The sequence below is a fragment of the Schistocerca serialis genome, chromosome 2 (genome assembly GCF_023864345.2).
Source record: "Schistocerca serialis cubense isolate TAMUIC-IGC-003099 chromosome 2, iqSchSeri2.2, whole genome shotgun sequence".
NCBI classification, from domain to species: Eukaryota; Metazoa; Arthropoda; class Insecta; order Orthoptera; family Acrididae; genus Schistocerca; species Schistocerca serialis.
In genome coordinates, this window is record NC_064639.1 from 866451019 (window position 1) to 866472597 (window position 21579).

General features: G+C 39.4%; 1 protein-coding gene across 1 annotated transcript in view; it reads left to right on the forward strand.

The window, feature by feature from the left end:
• The window catches only part of LOC126456475 (uncharacterized), a 341682-nt gene that overhangs the window by 211408 nt on the left and 108695 nt on the right, over positions 1-21579 (forward strand). The window contains exon 5 of the mRNA XM_050092226.1: positions 13394-13639. Coding sequence (XP_049948183.1) covers positions 13394-13639 — 246 coding nt within the window. The remainder of the gene's footprint in view (positions 1-13393; positions 13640-21579) is intronic.

A 21579-nucleotide genomic window follows, 5' to 3' on the forward strand; every position in this document is an offset into this window, starting at 1 on the left:
GGTGATTCAAAAAGAATACCACAACTTTCGGAATTTAAAACTCTGCAACGACAAAAGGCAGAGCTAAGTACTATCTGTCGGCGAATTAAGGGAGCTATAAAGTTTCATTTAGTTGTACATTTGTTCGCTTGAGGCGCTGTTGACTAGGCGTCAGCGTCACCTTTCTTCGAAGGTGCTACAGTATCTGGAGATGTTAGAGAATTGGCTGTTCCCTCAGCTCGAACAAGAAGCACAACAATTCATATTTCAGCAGGATGGAGCGCCACCACATTGGCACTTATCTGTCCGTAACTACCTGAACGTCAACTACCCGAGGCGATGGATCGGCCACCAGGCAGCCCGTGACAGAGCACTTCATCACTGGCCTCCAAGAAGCCCTGATCTTACCCCCTTCGATTTTTTCTTATGGGGGTATGTTAAGGATATGGTGTTTCAGCCACCTCTCCCAGCCACCATTGATGATTTGAAACGAGAAATAACAGCAGCTATCCAAACTGTTACGCCTGATATGCTACAGAGAGTGTGTAACGAGGTGGAGTATCGGGTTGATATTGCTCGAGTGTCTGGAGGGGGCCATATTGAACATCTCTCAACTTGTTTTTGAGTGAAAAAAAACATTTTTATATACTCTTTGTAATGATGTATAACAGAAGGTTATATCATGTTTCTTTCATTAAATACACATTTTTAAAGTTGTGGTATTCTTTTTGAATCACCCTGTATATTCTTACCACACGCCTCATATTCCATAATCAATGTATAGTATGACAATTTGCCAAGACTACAGAAGAAGAATAGACACATCAATGACCGTAGGGACAGTTCATAAATGTTTGAGAGGAAAAAAACAGCGGGAGGGACATCTGAAGACGGGTCCCCCGCATTACAGGCCAACACCGTGACCACACAACCACGACACTGCGACTGTTCACTCTCGCTCGATGTTGTACGTCCGGAGCTTGGGTCGTTCGCTGTTTCTAGTTTGCTTCTTTCTTCACAGTTGAGCACACCTTTTTCCTATCTTCATGCTTGATTTGTGTTCAGTTTTTGACGGGCTATCCACCGAGCAATTTTACCACTAAATCTCAGGGGGATGCGATAGGGAGTTTCCCTTGTAAGAAAGAAATGGCGCTCACAAGGGAACATTCCCAGTGCCATTAAATGATCTTGATGGAACTTGGCAGGTGTGCATAGGTTGCACAATAATCCAATACATTTTTTCGTAACCAGTTTCACATTTGATGGGTAAAACACACCCCGAAAGGTAACTTGGCATATTAGGTTCGAAGGGAATATCTTCGAAATGATGATATACAAAAAATGTTTCTCATATAAAAGGTTATATGTATTTAACGTTCTTGAAAACTGTATAATCGAAATTTTTTTAATGATGTGAAATTTTGCGAAACATCCAACCATCATTAATCTTCATCTTCTTTTCAGGTATTAGGCGATATTGTGTGCTACGGTACCCATCGTTGCCGACGTCTTCCTCTGCCTCTTCTTCCTTGGCACTTATATTTTCTAGCCTTTCAGGGGAGCCTGTCACTCTCCATTTTTTTCTAGGAGCTCGTCCCATTTTCTCCTACACTTTGCAATTTTATCGTTTAGACAAAAAAAATTTTAGTTCTTCTCTAATATCTTGCTTCCTTAATCTGTTGGGGGACTGATGACCTTCGCTGTTTAGTCCCCCTTAAACATCCCAACAACCACCACCACCTTAATCTGTCTTCTATTGTGTAACCTGTAAGATGTATATGGAATTTCATTTCTAATGCCTGAATACAGCTTCCTTGCTTTTCGATAATCATCCAGGTCTCACTTCCATAAAGTGGTGTGCGGACTGCAACTGTTTTGTATAATTTAATTTGAGTATTTTTCCTAGATTTCAAGATTTTAAACATGGCTGCAACAGCAACTGTTAAAATTCTTCACGATAAAGAATGACAGCCAAAAACAGTTGCAGGATAATTTTTTTTATCCTGCAACTGTTTTTGGCTGTCATCCTTTCCTAGATTTGTTTTTAAGATTTCTGTTAACTGTCCCACATATCCGGCTAAATTTACTAAGATTAATTTTTAAAGCTCTACTGCAGTCATATGTCACATCACATCCTAGGTAGCCGAAGTGGTTTACTTGCTCTAAAATCATCTCTTTTACCCCTATTTTGGTTCTAACGTGTTCTTTTCCCATGAAAGCCACGGTATTAGTTTTTTCTATTCATATCTCCATGTCAAATTTCGCACTTATTTATTTGAGTAAGTAAATTCTTTTCTGAAAGTCCTCTTGTTTATCTGCTAGGATCACCGCACCGTCAACATGTGGTAAGTTATTGAGAACAGTCGTCCTGTCTTAAGTATATGCCTTATTGAAATTCTATTTTCCATACATGCATTAATTTATGTATGTAAATGTTAAACAAAGTTGGGGAGATACAGCAGCCTTGACATACTCCTTTGTTAGTTAGTATCTCATCAATCATTTTTCCCTTGAGACCTAGAGTGATAATAGTGTTCTGATACAAACTTTTTATCCCATTTATTAGATGTTTTGGATATCCGCGATTAGTCATTATCTTCCAAAGTTCCTGTCTATTGAAATTGTCAGAAGCTTTTTAAAAATCGATGAAACCAATGTGTTTCTTTATTATATTCTCTGCGTTTCTGTATTGTTTGTTGTACATCTATCTTAGTGTTCTTTATTAAAAACCAATGGTTCCTCACACAGTACTGCTTCTGTTACGTTTTTAATTTTTGTATTTAAAATCTTAGCAACATCTTGTATTCTGAGTCCAGTAAACTTATACCTCTGTAGTTGCCACATAGTCTTTTGTCTCCGCTTATAAAAAATATCACTCTAGCAATCTTCCAGCCTTTGGGAATACTTCTGCCCTTCCAACATTCGTTTAAGAGACGTAACAGTGGTAGATGTAGCATCATTCCTCCGTATTTTAGCAATTCAGCATTAATACCATTTCTTGCAGTCGCATTTCTGTTCGTAATGTTGATGTTAATGCCCATCTTATATCGTCAGGTTGTATTTCACCTAATCCCTCGTTATCTAGTGTTTCAGTTTCTTATGTCATAATTAATTAATTTTGAAAAATGAAACCTTCTGTCACAACATAAATTAAAAAAGCTGTCAAACTACTTGCATCCACGTGAAATAAAGCTGACTTCTACACCATTATTGAAAAATAAGCCATACACTATGTGTTGTCAGAGTACTTTCAAGATATACGAGGGGCGTTCAGAAAGTAAGCTCCGATCGGTCGCGAAATGGAAACGACTATGAAAATCCGATAAAGCTTTGCACAGATGTGTTGGGTAGTGTCTCTAGTATAACCCCAGTTAGCATCACGTCGCTCTTCTCATTTCTGAGCTCGCAGTGAGTGCGTAAAGATGTCTAGAAAATAGTGTCTGCCGCCAAGTACGAGGGCCTGGTGAGAAATTTCGCCTGAAGCTATGCAGCTAACATTACATAACTGTCGTGCTGTTTCTTCTTCAAGACAATTCTCAGCCGCATTCTGCAGGGGCAATGAAGATGCTCCTGCATCGTTTTCAAATGGAAATGGGAGATTAGCCACAATACAGTCCGCAATTGTCTCCCCCTGAGTTTCATCTCTGGTCACATGAACCGCTGTCTTTGAAGACAACATTTTGACACAGACAACGAGGTGTAGGCCAGCGTGGAGAATTGGCGGAAAGCACTGGCGGCTGCCTTCTATGATGAGGCTATTGAAAAGTTGGTACAACGCTATGAGAAAAGTCTAAGTCAGAACGGCGACTACGTAGAGAAGTAGCTGAAAGGTGTAGCTAATTGTTACAAGTAAAACATTTCTGATGTTCACTGTGGTTTCAATTTGGCAATCAATCGGAGCTTACTTTCTGAACAGGCCTCGTATAATTAAAATATCTAAACTTTTATTATTAGTCTGGTTATTTGATTTACTTTTGTTTTATGTTGTAAAGTGTTATTTTGCATTTCACATTCATTTTTTGGTTTACTATTTGGCATATGTTTATTTTGATAATTGAAAATAAGTAATGAATTGCGATACAGAATCATTACAGTAATGACAATCTGTAAATAAATGCTTAAAACATAACGTTTTCTTACACAATGCACGTAAAAAGAAAGAAATATACAAGACAGGAAACAAATTTAAAGCAAAATGCAACAGGATTTCAAATTGTCATAGGTGACACTCCCTAAAAATCCTGATTTGTATCAGGCATATTTCACTACGTTATTAAGCTTTGGTCAATAGAATTGTTTATATACTAGTGGTTGCAGCTTGATTATATTCTTCCTCAAGTGGAGACTGATATTATAGTCATTCAATAGAAATAGATCCGAAAATCCTCTCACATAGTTCTTCCAACATGGGAAGCATTATATGTTCCAAGGCTGTATCTGTGCCATCGAGCTCTTTGGGATCATCAGAAATTGCTTGTCTTGGGCTATGACACTCAAAAAGGTTCTTGCACAACGACCATCCGTCTTTTCATAGTTTTAAAAGAAACTGATGGTCCGTTTGTACCGAGAATTAGAGAATCACTTTTTGAATCTTCAAATGTCCTTGTGACTGCATCTAAATCTAGTACACAAACGTCTGATGGCTTCTTTCCCAGTGAGGGATAAAAAATTGTATTACTGTTAGATTCTTCAGGCTGTCATTGTGAAAGAATCATATAAAGCATCGTGCCTGACGACAAGGAACCTGTTCATCTGGTGGTCCCAAAGGGCTCGATGATACAGGTACATCCGCGAGATGTGTACGGCTTTCGATGTTGGAAGAAGTTTGGGAGAAGATTTTCACATCTACATGCATCAAAAAAAGCTTTACACCACCCCAGTTACCAGAACTCCTGAAGATAGACGTTGACTGTGGATATTGCATCACAGACACAGTCTCTTTGACTGTTCAGAGGTGTCACTAAAGTAGCCCAAAGATGTAAACAACCACGCATGAGCAGCGCCTATTAGACGGAGGGGGTCCGACTGCCGATAAGTTCCAGTCATTCCACCAGGAAGGAGGTAAACGGCTCGTCTTGTCTGTAGTTCAACCATGCCTAGACGGTCAATACCAAGATTCGATCGCGTCCGCATTGTTACTTTGTGCCAGGAAGGGGTCTCAGCAAGGGAAGTGTCCAGGCGTCTCGGAGTGAACCAAAGCGATGTTGTTCGGGCATGGAGGAGACACAGGGAGACAGGAACTGTCGATGACATGCCTCGCTCAGGCCGCCCAAGGGCTACTACTGTAGTGGATGACCGCTGACTACGTATTATGGCTCGGAAAAACCCTGACAGCAACACCACCTTGTTGAGGAGGAGGAGGAGGTTAGTGTTTAACGTCCCGTCGACAACGTGGTCATTAGAGACGGAGCGCAAGCTCGGGTTAGGGAAGGATGGGGAAGGAAATCGGCCGTGCCCTTTCAAAGGAACCATCCCGGCATTTGGCTGAAGCGATTTAGGGAAATCACGGAAAACCTAAATCAGGATGGCCGGAGACGGGATTGAACCGTCGTCCTCCCGAATGCGAGTCCACCTTGTTGAATAATGCTTTTCGTGCAGCCACAGGACGTCGTGTTACTACTCAAACTGTGCGCAATAGGCTGCATGATACGCAACTTCACTCCCGACGTCCATGGCGAAGTCCATCTTTGCAACCACGACACCATACAGCGTGATACAGATAGGCCCAACAACATGCCGAATGGACCGCTCAGGATTTGAATCATGTTCTCTTCACCGATGAGTGTCGCATATGCCTTCAACCAGACAAACTGTCCAGCGAGTGCAGCAGGGTGGAGGTTCCCTGATGTTTTGGGATGGCATTTTGTGGGGCCGACGTACGCCGCTGGTGGTCATGGAAGGCGCCGTAACGGATGTACGATACGTGAGTGCCATCCTCCGACCGATAGTGCAACCACATCAGCAGCATATTGGCGAGGCATTCGTCTTCGTGGACGACAATTCGCGCCCCCATCGTGCACATCTTGTGAATGAGTTCCTTCAGGATAAGACATCGCTCGGCTAGAGTGGCCACCATGTTCTCCAGACATGAACCCTACTGTTCGGGCATGGAAGAGACACAGGGAGACAGGAACTGTCGATGACATGCCTCGCTCAGGCCGCCCAAGGGCTACTACAGTAATGGATGACCGCTAACTACGTATTATGGCTCGGAGATAGATTGAAAAGGGCTGTTTATGGACGATGCGACCCACCAACCACTCCGAGGGATCTACGCCGAATCGCCGTTGAGAAGTGGGACAATCTGGACCAAGAGCGCCTTGATGAACTTGTGGATAGTATACCACGACGAATACAGGCATGCATCAATGCAAGAGGACGTGCTACTGGGTATTCGAGGTAGAGCAATCTGGACCACCACCTCTTAAGGTCTCTCTGTATGGTGGTACAACGTGCAATGTGTGGTTCTCATGAGCAATATAAAGGGCGTAAATGATGTTTATGTTGATTTCTGTTCCAATTTTTTGTGCAGGTCATGCAACTCTCGGAACCGAGGTGATGGAACACTTATTTTGATGTGTGTATTTCTGTTGTATGATTATGATGTCAATTTCCACTTGAGAAACAATATCGTAAAGCTACAATCACTTGTACGTAATCAATTCTCTTTGCCAAGGCTTAGAAATGTACTGCAATATGGCTGATACAAATTAGGATATTTAGAAGCCAAGATAATTTGAAATCCTAGTGAATTTTGTTCTATATTGTGTTTTCTGTCATGTAAATTAGATGAAGAAATTTCGTTCATTTTACGTGCATGGTGTAAGAAGACGTTATGTTTTAAACATTTATTTATACATTGCTATTATTCTGTCATCTACTTACTATTTTCAGTTAACGAAATACACATGTGTGAATTGGTAAAATAAAAACTAAGAACAAAAATAACAATGTGCAACGTAAAACAAAAATTTAAAACGTAAAATAAATCTAAGTGAAATATATAACTAGACTATGAATGTTTAGATGTTTTAATAATGTATGTTGTAAACACGCTGCCAGGAGATTGTGTACAGCTTATTTTCCAAAGATGGTGTTTCAGAAACTAGTTTTCTTACACATGAATGTAAGTAACTTTAAAGCTTCTTTATTTTATGTTGTAACAAATGTTTTCGTTTTTCAAAATTAATTAATGGTAGTGGGATATTTAGCAAAATTTCAGATTATTACAAAATTCCATTATACAGTTTTCAAGAACGTTAGTTACATATTAACTTTTATTTGAGAAACATTTTTAAATATCATAGTTTTGAAGATAGTCCCTCCAACGTAATACGCCAAATTACCTTTCGACGTAAATTTTACCTCTCAAAAGTGAAAATGGGTGCAAAAAGAAAAAAGATACCTATTACATTAGTTTGCCCCTTCTACTACACCCACCAAGTTTCAGCAGGATCGTTTGTTGACTCTTGGGAATATTCCCTTGTCAGCTCTTTTAAAAAAACAATCGCGCTAAGAACACATTTGGTTATAGTCTGTGCATGAAGGCAGTATCTGGCCAGGCCTAAAATTAGGTTCTGCTTCCGAAGAATAGATCGATGCTGGCGACGGACAGCACCCTCATTACGCTCCTCCTTGGTGGCTTGCCACTTGTTTATAGGACTGGTGGATCTGCCCCTTCGTGTCATCTTCATTTTGTGTCCAATAGACCAATGCTGTGTTTTAACCCTTTGTTTTGCAGAATTATCATCTTTTTTAAAATTACTAGCCTGTACCCCGTAGGTTCACCCACATACATGTTTGACAAATATATTGCACTCGCCTACTCCTGCCCCCTCTCTGTGTTTACCTCTTTCTGCCATCATCTCTGTGTCCACTTCATCTCATCTTCCCAGCCATGCCTGTCCATCTCCTCCTCTCCACTCTCTCTGCCTGTTCATCTCCTACTCCCTCTCTGTCTCAATCTCCTCCTCCTCCTCCTCATATTTCCGTCCATGCACTCCTCCATTCCACCCCATCCTGCTCCCCTCTCTCTCTATCCATCTCCTCCTGGCCCCTATTTCTGTTCATCCTCTCGTCTATCCATCTCAACATTCCCACACCAATGCCCATACACACTTGTAGCCCCTGCAAAACAGATCGAAAAAGGAGACTGATACTGCTCCAACAAAACATGCCTGTCTTGCAGAGAAGCCTACATGCAAAAGCTGACAAAAACAGGTTTCCACCTATATCTCAGCTGCTATGGGAGCTAGAAGATTCTAACCCCACCGAACTGATACTTGTGAAGTTTTCTGTTTGTGTATCAAATTCAGTTGCATTCCATCCACAATAAAAAAAGAACCACCAACAAGCTTTAGTGACAGGTTCCTTACACCAAAACAAGAAAAAAAGTTATGTAAACATGGGCTCTAAAATGCATACCTTAAGAGCTATGAGCACTTGTTCATCTTTGATACTATGAAATTCATCTCTTCTGTTTCAAGCTCTTCACTGTCCATATTTTGAAACGAGCTAGTATAGTCCAAAATAAGAAAAAAACCTCTGGTTAACATGAGCATTAAAATACAACACCTAAGAGTTATGAGTATTTGTTCAGTAGAAGAGATGTGTTTCACGTGAATGAAAGTGAACAAGCACTCAGTGCTTGGTTAGCATGATAAAACAGGAGTCGTATGCAAAACGGTGCATCCTAAACGGAAATATTCGTTCTCACTGTAACGGTTGCCGTGTACATGGTTATCGAGGTGGCAATAATATTGCTCATCTACACCACTAAAAAGTCGACGAGCCTGTGATTTTATAATCTAATATCGAAGAAAACTCTATCGTGACACCTAGCAGCAAACACTTTGACCATTACCTAAAGTTATTGTCACCTGAAATCCCTGAAATCCACTGTTTTCACAGTGGCAATAACGTTAGGTAATGGTCAAAGTGATTGCAAGCAATCACAGATGTCATGTTGTTGTTGTAAATATATATATATATATATATATATATATATATATATATATATATATATATATATATATATATATATATATATTTACAACAACAACATGACATTCGTGATTGCTTGCTAATTACGTAGATACAGTAAAACCGTTTTCATGCTGTATTTTAGGATTCCTGTAAGAAGTTCTTATTTCTAATGTTGAAATCTGTTTAACTCATCACCCCATATTTTGCACTCATGACCTGAGGATATGTAATAACTAAAGACCATAACAGGATAATAGCTTTCATGGGGGGCCTACTCATTTGGATAATTTTAAAATTGTATCACGTAAGGCTATATAGAATGCCCTATGCTTAGACATTTAATTGAGCCAAAAGTTAGGAACTCTTCTCATGAGTTATTGTGACTATAATCTTGATTTTTTTTGACAGAATGCGAATATATATTCAGATTTTCTACTGAATTAATCGTCTTGGATAAGGACAGTTCACTTTTTGAGATATTTTATTTGTCATAAATGTTAAAACAGTTATATATTTTAACAAGTATTTTAAAATACAAATCCTTTAATTCAAAATAATTTCACAAATCTTTTAATTCAGATATATTAAAAGTCCTTAAGAATCAACTTCTGAAAATTTCATTTTCTATTATAAATAAACTCTGATGAAGTGTACCCTATACACACAAAAATTAGAGTTATAGAAAATGACCTTGAAAGTTTTTACTTCAGTTCACATCTGTTCCATAGGCAGCATCATCAGAATTGTGCAGTGGCTTCGTCTTCATGGCTCTCCTATGCTGTCTACCCATCTTTGAGTAGATTTCTACTGCATTATCGGAAGATGTGAGCCATTCCTTGCCTAAACAAAGTATAGCTACTGCAGTTCATAAATCTACACACAGCCCCATTTTCTTTGCACTTTGTTATATTCCCCTGATGCACTGATGAAACAGCATCATAAACGCCAAACTGAAAAGTGTTTATACCCTCATACACAGTTTTAGGTAGTGTGTTTCATGTCACATGGTCCACACATTCATTTGTATTCTGAGTCCAGCCTTGAATAATTTCTTTAGTAGACTAACACCTGCGAAATCTTGGAATAATATTGGTTTTATTTCGTCCATTATGGCAGATGGCAAATAATGAGGGTTATTGTATTGTCGTTTAGTTTCCTTGCCTCCCCAGACTGCTCTTCTCATTAATGCTGCATTTACTGTATTATGTATAATTGCTAGACTATAGCACTTCTGAATATGATCTATAACAGCATGTGTCAGTCTTTTACTATCTAAAGTTTTTCCGTTTCTCAATCTCTTGCCTTTTATGCTAGCTTTGAGTTTTCGAAATCTCGATCTCATTCTTCTCCGAATGTGGCCAAACAAATTCCAGTTTTCAAATGTTCACATAGTTCCTTAGGGCTTCAGTTCCTCAGTTTCTTTGAAAGCCTTTGAATCACCGTATTCAAGATAATTTATGTACCTAATGTTATATCGTTTTACTAAGCTCTGATAAATATTTCTTACTCCAGCAACTTCCATACCACCACTTGAACCATAATAATTTATTATACAACCTTCTTCATGTCTTCTTCATGTTTATGTTTCATTTTATCTTTGTATCTGCAATGCTTGGGAAATAATGCTGTTCAGATACCTCGCCTGCTGTTAAATATGTAGCTTGCAAGGTCCCATCAAAAGCTATGGACAGGTCCCTGTTTTTATTATTTTCAAAAACAGCTTCCTCAACTACATCTTTCATATTTCCCTATGCTATATTTTCAATAGCAGAGCTTATTAAAATGACGTGTTTGTCAAATTTTGAGGCTAGAGCGGGAAGGTTCATCAGACCACGTAACACGGCAGCTGCAGCCCTGTCCTCACCCATAGACCGTAATTCATAACCAGTCTTATGTGTATTTCAAATAGTTCACCTGTATCTGCAGTATCATAAGAGAAATTGAAAAAATAACATTGAGTTTGCTATAATTGCACATCAGCTCAAATTCACAAGCAGGTCCTACATGTATGTTTGTTTTCAGTGAAACACCACACTTTCTACATTGCCTGCAGCACACACTGCTCTCAAAAACGTCTGATAATAAACACATTAATTACCTCACATTTTGCAGTTCCAACATTTCTCGTTTCACCAACAATCAATGGCTCTTATAAATTACATTCTATCAAAAAAGTGTGTAGTTACTGGAATATCCAGGTAGATAATGAAGTTTTGCATAACAACAATATGGCAAAATACTGTACTCTGTGTGCTATTACTTGCCCAAATCTCATTTCAATGTCTCAAAGGGTGTATGAAATATGAGGAATGTTCTGAATATTTCACTCTGGTTTTATCGTTGGTATGCCTGACCGCAAATGACCATGCTACATCAGATCAGTTTTCTCGCCATTGTTGAAGATAGAGACCTCCACCCATGTCTAAAGGAAAATTCAATATCATTTCTAAACACACACCCCCACCATATATATATAGTGATTCAGGAGTAACGGTACAAGCTTTGAGGAGCAATAGTATTAGTGATTCTCAACAGAAAAACTTCATATGGATGTATGCCCTATTCCGAATGGTTTCCGAGATAGAACACATTTAATATCAGTGTTGTACGTTTTTCTTCAATAACTCGAAAACCGCACCCTCCAGCGAAAACGTGTCGCAGTACAAAATTAAACTATATTAAATTCCCTACGGATAAGGTCCTATTCATTTTTTTCTCAAGAAGTAATGGTTTGTGCAAAGAGAGCACGAGAATGTTGAAAAACTCTCTCGAATCACATGCGCTGTAGTTTGCGTAGTTTTTGTAGGCCAATTTGAGGTAGCACATTGAGGTAGCAAGTTGAGACAAACAGTTTGATACGGGACACTTTTAGTCTATAAAGTCGGGAAACTATCTCAAATTGGCCTACAAAAACTACGTAAGCTACAGCGCATGTGCGTCGAGCGAGGTTTTCAACATTTTCGCACTCTCTTTGCACAAACCATTAGTTCTAGTGAAAAAAATGAATAGGACCTTATCTGTAGGAAATTCAATATAGATTAATTTTATACTGCGACACCTTTTCGCTGGAGGGTGCGGTTTTTTCGAGTTGTTCAAGAAATAGGTAAAAAAGTGATATTAAATGTGTTCTATCTCTGAAACCATTCGGAATAGGGCATACGTCCATATAAAGTTTCTTGTTCAGAATCACTAATACTATCGCCCCTCAAAGTGTGTACCTTTCCTCCTGAATCACTATATACATATGGTGGGGTTGTGTGTTTAGAAATGATATTGAATTTTCCTTTAGACTTGGGTGGAGGTCTCTATCTTCAACAATGGCGAGAAAACTGATCTGATGTAGCATGGTCATTTGCGGTCAGGCATACCAACGATAAAACCAGAGTGAAATATTCAGAACATTCCTCATATTTCATACACCCTTTGAGACATTGAAATGAGATTTTGGTAAGTAATAGCACACAGAGTACAGTATTTTGCCATATGGTTGTTATGCAAAACTTCATTATCTACCTGGATATTCCAGTAACTACACACATTTTTGATAGAATGTAATTTATAAGAGCCATTGATTGTTGTTGAAACGAGAAATGTTACAGGTTTTGGAAGATCTTAAATGAGGACACTGCAGGTGTACTTTGTACCGAGGATATGCTTTTTCATAAGCCAGAGACATTAATTTTCCACAGTTCATCACTTAATAAACTTAACAAACCACTGTTTCAAAATTCTCTTAACTGTGTCTGCACAACATGTTAGTGAGGTGAGACTGTGTAAATTCCGCTGTGTTTTGGCAAAGGAAGCAAATTTTAAGATGGCAACAAGAGAAAAGTGTAGGTTTGACTCAAAATGTGACACTTATAACGCTGATCTAAAAGTTAATGGTTAACAAGTCACGCGAAAATAAATCGGTGCTTTTGTTGCATTTCCTCCAGAATTCTTTTTGGATACTAACTAAAGCAGAGCTGAAAGATGTTTTTGCACGTGGAAGGGCTCCATTTAATATCTATAAGGAATATGAGCGGAAGCTTCATTTAAGAACGACGCTTCCCCTCCAGCGCCCAGTATTTCCCCTACAGCGACTGCCCACAACCCCCACCACTACCACTCTCTCCATGCAAGCCCTGCCGATCGCGCATCTACCGGCCAAGGTATCTGTGTGGACTCTGCTGTGATATTCTTTTGTGAGTTGCGTTTACTTCAAAGTATTGTGATACGGAGACATGTTTTCACTTTTAAATATTTACACGACACATAGCTGGAAAACATGATAGCACACTAGGAAGTTCTGGGATCAGAAATCTGCGGATGACTGTAAGCAGTTAAATTCGTTGTACGACATTGATAAAATCGACAAGTTGTATTGACTGGGGGCTTGGAGTTTTTCTTTATCGACCGCAAGCGCTGACGGGGCCCCCTCGCGCCGCAGGTGCTGTGCTGCGCTTCTCGTCGCTGGGCGGCGCGCCGGCCACCAACTTCTGCCGCGGGCTGCGGCTGTCGCAGCGAGCCCTCTCCGGCAGCGGGCGGCCGCCGCGCCTGCACTTCCACTGCCCGTGGTGCGGCTACGACTGCGAGGGCCGGGCCTTCAGCCTCGAGTACGCCGCCAGCGACGCCGACGGCCGCCACAGCGACTACGGCCGCTTCCTCTTCACCATGCCGCCGCACAACTACGTAGGTACGGCAGGCTAGTGGCTCTCCTATAACTACACAACTGGCCATTAAAATTGCTACACCAAGAAGAAATGCAGAAGATAAATGGGTATTCATTGGACAAATATATTATACTAGAACTGACACGTGATTACGTTTTCACACAATTTGGGTGCATAGATCCTGAGAAATCAGTACCCAGAACAGCCACCTCTGGACGTAATAACGGCATTGATACGCCTGGGCATTGAGTCAAACAGAACTTGGATGGCGTGTACAGGTACAGCTGCCCATACAGCTTTAACACGATACCACAGTTCATCAAGTGTAGTGACTGGCGTACTGTCACGAGCCAGTTGCTCGGCCGCCATTAACCAGACGTTTTCAATTGGTGAGAGATCGGGAGAATACGCTGGCCAGGACAGCTGTCGAACATTTTCCGTATCCAGAAAGGCCCGTACAGGACCTGCAACATGCGGTCGTGCATTATTCTGCTGAAATGTAGGGTTTCGCAGGGTTCGAATGAAGGGTACAGCCAGGGGTCATAACACATCTGAAATGTAACGTCCACTGTTCAGAGTGCCGTGAATGCGTACAAGAGGTGACCGAGACGTGTAACCAATGGCACCCCATACCATCACGCCGAGTCATACACCAGTATGGCCATGACGAATAAACGCTTCCAATGTGCGTTCACCGCGATGTCGCCAAACACGGATGCGACCATCATGATGCTGTAAACAGAACCCGTATTCATCCGAAAAAAATGACGTTTCGCAATTTGTGCACCCACGTTCGTCGTTGAGTACACCATCGCAGGCGCTCCTGTCTGTGATACAGCGTCAAGGGTAACCGCAGCCATGGTCTCCGAGCTGATAGTCCATGCAGCAAACGTCGTCGAACTGTTCGTGCAGATGGTTGTTGTCTTGCAGACGTCCCCATCTGTTGACTCAGGGATCGAGACGTGGCTGCACGATCCGGTACATCCATGCGGATAAGATGCCTGTCATCTCGAATGCTAGTGATACGAGACCGTTGGGATCCAGCACGGCGTTCCGTATTACCCTCGTGAACCCACCGATTCCATATTCTGCTACGTCATTGGGTCTCGACCGACGCGAGCAGCAATGTCGCGATACGATCAACCGTAATCGCGACAGGCTACAGTCCGACCTTTATCAAAGTCGGAAACGTGATGGTACGCATTTCTCCTCCTTACACGAGGCATCACAACAACGTTTGACCAGGAAACGCCGGTAAACTGCTGTTTGTGTATGAGAAATCGGTTGGAAACTTTCCTTATGTCAGCATGTTGTAGGTGTCGCCACTGGCGCCAACCTTGTGTGAATGCTCTGAAAAGCTAATCATTTGCATATCACAGCATCTTCTTCCTGTCGGTTAAATTTCGCGTCTGTAGCACATCTTCGTGGTGTAGCGATTTTAATGGCCAGTAGTGTGACTTACGTGTTACGACAGTATGTGGTTTCAAGGCAACAGCGCATTGACGATTTATCACAGACACGTCAAAATTAGTTACAAATAAACGCCTGTTAATGACACATCGCCGTAAAAATCCTTTGGCGATTTTAAGATTAACAAAATTGTATGGAATCACTTTGGTTATGGATTCGACGGGTGCATAACACTTTGTTTTGCATGTTAGTATTCCGGTTGCTAAAGCTTTATTTATCGTTTGTCATTTCTTATTTGTAGTTCACTGTTGATATTTCAGTTTACGTATTGTCATTCTGTCACTTGAAGATATAGAGTGGAGCTGTGGTCGCTAGAAAATGGAGTGCCAAGTGGACAAATCGGGACATTTCCGACATATTCTTCTGTTTGAGTCCAGTAGAGAGGTGACAGCAGCGAAGGCAACCGGAAACATTTGCGACCTGTATGGTGATAAAGCCATTGGACAGAGCACGCAAGAGAACTATTTTCTCATTCTGAAATTAATTCTGAAAAACCTTTGGGGTTTGGTAACGGTCGCTTAAACGTATTAATCCACAATTATCCACGTCAGTGTTCTCCAGAACTGGCAAATGTGATGAACCGTCATGATAATCCATCATTGTGCGACATTTGCATTCAGTGTGGAAGATTCAAAAATTGGGTATGTGGATACCGCATGCTCTAAGCCAAAATCACAAAAGTCAGGGGTGGCCGTAGGTGGCCGTATGTGCATCTCTGCTCGTTCATCATCAATTGGCTCCTGACCAACACCGACCATTCCTATCCTGTATCGTTACTGGTGTAAACTTTCTAAAAAAAATCCTGTATGTGAGAAAACTGAATATATTAATTTCAAAAACTTTCTCTTCATGTAACATGTACTTTTAAGTATCGTACTCAATTGCTGAGCAAAATTGACTGTTCGATGGCCCCGTGTAGCGCATGTGAACAGTGTCCTGAAATAAATCCTTAAACTTCATGAAATGCAAAATTTGAAATAAACAAAATGAATCCAATTAAATGCCAAAAGAAACTAATTACGTGCACAATGAAAACTATACAACTAAAACTCACATCCGAAGTACATTATGGTCGTTGCGTGATATGAACTGCAATGTTTGATTTCGAATATCCACAAAAATACCTTACTGCTGTACTTGGAAGAAAATAACTGTTTGAAATTACCAGTACTTATACTAAAAGTTAATCTCCCTGCTACCACGACGTTTAACAATCCAGGCTACACGGTATTTTCAAGAATGGAAGGCAATATCTGCCCTGAAATAAAACTGACTAACCTCTTACTCACAATGCTGTTTTTGTGTCTGGAATGCTGACATTCCCGAAAGAAAATATAAATCAGCAGATACAGGAGCGACTCTAATTTTGTTTTTTTGTTTTTTTTGTGTCATATCATCTGTTACTGCGTGTGGCGTAAAGTACAATGCAAACATGACAGAGAATTTAAAACTTCACTGTGAATCATGGAGATGGGTTTTACTTCAAACAAAATCGTTTTTGAGGAATGAAACTCTTGTTCTTGACAAAAAGGCTGCACAACAGAAGAAGACTATAATAATTTCAAAATTCTCTCATTAATAAAATTACAGATATCACAACTAATTACGTAATTTGTGACATAATGAAAAACAAAGAGATCGAATTTACATTAACCATAGACCATATGTAACGCAGGCCGCGCATGTCCCTATCTCTGGCGTCTTAGGGCTTGAAACGAACATCTAAGTCACGTGACTCGAGGCAGAAAGCCGCGTTCCCATCTTTACGCACTGTGTGAAGTGGAACTGACAGTTACTGTTTTTCCCATTTATAGCTAAAATAAAGCACTGATTTTGACAATTCAATGAACTGTAATACTACTGTTGCACATGTAGTAGTGCAGCAAACGTAGTTCCTCCGAAATTCTTGATAATAAAGCAATGGTGATCGTTTTTACATGTAGTCAAGTTGAAACGTATTGACAGTTCTTTTTAACAAGCGACAGAATAATTGTTGTTAGTGAATACTCTTTTTTTGGCACCATGAATTCTTGTAGTTCACCACTTCCACTGGAGAGGAAGACAGTATAATAATCCCACATGCAGCATTAGTTTTCTAACGATTCCACAAGAATGTATGTGAAATGTTATATGCTTTTGTAAGAAAGCAAATTCGTTTATGTGCATAATATCAGGTGTTTACACAAAATAAGCGCATATATTTTCTGACTTTTTCTCAATCCAGTACAGATAGGAAGCGTAATTACAAAACGTTGATTATACTTGTGTAGTCAGCTAGATATTAAGTGGAGCAAGATTCAATCAAATCCTCACCAACACTGAAGATTGCATTAATCTGTCAAAGTGTGACTTTGCAGTTCTTATAGCTGGTTCCAATGATGTGTACTATAATGAAACAGCTGCAGCAGCAACAACAGCTCTGAAGACAACATTGGGCAAATTAACAAACACAAATGTTATATTATTTAAAATACCTCATCGCTACAATTTAATTGAATCATCATGTGTAAACAGAGAAATAGCCAAAGTTAACAAGTATTTTGAAACAATTTGCAAACAGTTTAAAAATATAATGCTTTTAGATATTAAGGAATGTCTCAGTTGCAATCATCAACCCTCTGACAGTTGTAACTGCTCGAGAACTTGTCATACCAGAGATGGTCAGGATCTAAGTGGATTAACTTAGACACTGCTGGCCCAAAAAATATTTAGTATGGTAAATAATAAATTATCTAGCTTCAGCAATTTAAAACATATGTCACAAAACTCAGAACCACATCAGGGAAACATATAAGGCTGTGTCAGACTTGGTCAAAACAAAGAGCTTCAGAACATAATACAAAAAACACATTTAAAGTAAATAATCAAAATAAGCCCAATGTAAGCAATGTACCACCTTGCAGTAAAAATGAACTACATTTCTTACATATAAATGTACAATCCCTAAGAAACAAAGTCAGTGAACTACATTGCTGGCTAGAGAAAATTAAGTATGCCAGTCTCTGTGAATCAACATTGGAATAAAAGTGCAGAAATAAGTTTATTTGTACCATTTGACTACTCTTTAGCAAACACGCTACTGAAAACCAAACAATGTCCATGGTGGAGTGTCAATTTACATCAAGAAAAATCTCAATCTAAAGTATTCAGTCACAGACCTCACAAGCCTGTCTGTTGAAAGACTTTTTGAAGCATCTGCCTTGGTTATACACTCAGAAACTCATTATTGCAACAGTTTACCAATCACTGGCTTCTGATGAGGAGATATTCGAATAAAAACTCTCTGAATCAATCTTACTAGGTGCCAAATATAAGCAATATAAAACATTTATCACAGGATACATTAATATAGATGTAAGAGTAAAGTGAACAAATGTGGTACACATCCTACATATCTTAAAAACAATGAATTACTACTACTTAAATGAAAAACCGACCAGAATGGAGGCATACCTTGACAATATAATTAGCAATGTGTGTAGGAATCAAGTAGAGTGGCATACCATTGAATTAAGACTATCTCCCCATGATGGCATATGACTCAAAATTGTAAATCTGACACTTGATGACACTAGGGTGCCAACTACATATAGAGCTCTGAAGGAAAAGAACATTGAAATAATGAGAAATGAACTGAGTAGAATAGAATGGGCTGGAATACTAATCATCAACAAATATACAAATGAAAGCTTTTCTACATTCATATCCAATGTAAAAAATACATTAGACAGTAACTGCCCTCTTATTGCAAAGAGTTGTAACCCTAGCATAAACCACAACATACAAAAAAGTGGTACATCCCACACCTCAGTAAAATTAGAATCCATTTACTAATGCTGAAGGACAAAACTGAAGACAGTCAAGAAAACAAGAACAGATATATAAATGTAAGAAAAATATACAAATCTGAAGTTAAAGCAGCAAAAGTGAAAGCAAATGAAGAGCATATTTTAAATTCTAGAAACAAATGTAAAGCTGCCTGGAACATAGTTAAAAGTTAGGCAACTATGGGAAACGAATAAATCAGTAGCCCAATTAATTGTAACACTTTCAATGAACACTTCGTAAATTCAGTAAATGCCTATCTACCAAAAAGTGACGATTTAACTGATGTGAAAACTTTTCTTTTACAATAACAGAATAAAACAGATAAAAGATTTAACTGGAGTAGAATAACTGCTACAGATATAAATAACTCTGTAAACAAGCTGAACAACTCTGGAACAGAGGACTACTATGAATTCAGTAAATTTGTAATAATATAATTAAGGAAATTAGAAATCCTCTACTCTACCTTGCAAATAAAATCCTTGAAAATGGAATTTTCCCTGATTGTCTTAAAATTATGGTTACACTCCCCACAAACAAAAATACTGGCGCAGAAATACCAGATAATTATAGACCAGGATCAATTGTCCCTATACTGGCCAAGATCATAGAGAGCTGTTCACAAACACAGATTTACATGTATTTTGAGAGCAATAAATTAGTTAATGACAGCCAGTTTGGTTTAAAACTAATCAATCAGCCATAAAAGCTATTAAAAGCCTGATAATAGAAATCCACAGTGCTTTTGAAAGGAAACTGACCAACTGTACAACACTCATAAAATTAAAGCGTTTGATTCAGTGTCATATGAGATAATTGTTAAAAAATTAGAATATTGTGGTACTGTAGACGAACCACTTAACTTGATTAAAGAATACCTAAATAACAGGCAACAGTTAGTGTATGTGAACAACTAAAGGTCAGAACTAATGAAAATTTAAAGAGGAATTCCACATTGGTTCATTCTTGGACCTTTCCTCTTTATTGTCTATGTTAATGACTTCTCAAACTATATAGCCTGCAAAAAATTTTTATATGCTGATGATATGACCATGATCTACGCAGGTGGTAAACAAAAATAATGAACTTGTTGAAAAATGTAGGGTGTAGTGTATTGCTAACCAGTTACGTATAAACAACACAGAAACGGAGGAAATTTGTTTTAATTTGAAGGAACGGAAAGAAGAGAATCACAGTGTCAAACTATTGGGATTAAAAATAGACCAAAGGCTCTCGTGGTATGTCCATATAAGGTATCTGACAAGCAGGCTTGCACGTGTGATATCCCTGCTGTGTAAACTAAGATATTCTGTCAGTAAAATTTTATTGATGCTTTGCTACTAAGCATTCTTTCAGTCACAACTACAATATGGGAGTCTGTTATGAGATAATTCAACACGCACAAACAGTGTATTGAAATGGCTAAAGAAAAGCAATTAGTTGTATACCAAGACTGGGACCAAGAGAAACCTGTAAGCAGCATTCAGCGTATTAAACATAATGACCCTCCCAAGTATCTACTAGCGAGTCAACCACAGATATAACTGAACACAGAGTCAAAGACGTTATTCGCTACTCATGCAGTGCGCACATTCATCTTTCTCCCAGTAAAATAAAGGTGAATTATTTACAACAGCAGAAAGCATATGAGAACCTTACACTGGTGACGAGAAAAGGTGTCTTTATGCTGACATAAAGGGGAAAAAAAAGGTGTGGTTCAGCCCAAGCAAAGCAGAGGTTCCCTATACAAAGATCTGCACGCATCCATGAAAGGCAATGTTACGCATCTGATGGAACAGCGACGGTGTGGTGTACTATGAATTGCTTTCCCCAGGTGTAACCAACACTGCAGACATTTATTGTCAACAACTGAGACGCAGTCCGAGAACAACGACCAGGAAGATACCGTGTAGTGACGCTGCCCTACGATAACTCCCGCTCGCATTCCCCTATACTGACAAAAAACCCTATACAGGAGCTGGCTTGGGAACTCATTCTACAGCCACCTTATGCACCTGATCTTGCGCCCTCAGATTTTCACCTTTACCGCTCTCTACCGAACAACCTTCAAGGGAATTCCATTCCAGATGAAAATGTGCTCCGAACATCGTTCTTCGCCTCTGAAAAACGGACTGTTGTAAATAGTGAAGGAGAATATATTACTGATGACCAACGTCTTTGTTATGTGTAACTGTTGTGTTTACTAAAGTTGTGGAAAAGTGCTACGAACTTAATAGCTAGAGACGATGAGAGCAGAGTTGAAGAAAATACGTTCGCATCCTAGTACAAGCTAACTTTTCTTTTTTCCCCATCTTCCAATGTGTAACACGCTCTGGGACTTTCTTTCTCAGGTAAGAGAAATACGTTGTGCAATATTCGATGCTATTTACACATAAAAGTGTGGTCTCCTAGTTGTCAGTTTCTTCAGTTTTGTGACTTCACTCCGATTAAAAGACGAAAGATGAAATTGCTGCGAGTGAAATAACCAGCAATGAGATTTGTATTCTTTCTTGCCACAAATACTTTACCGCTTTTTCCGAATACGTCGCGATTTCCGAGGCTGTGGTTATACAGGACTGAACGAGCAGCAGTGACATTTATATTCATGCCTGTAACAAATATTTGGCTGTTTATATGTGAATATGTGGCGATTTCCGAGGGTGTT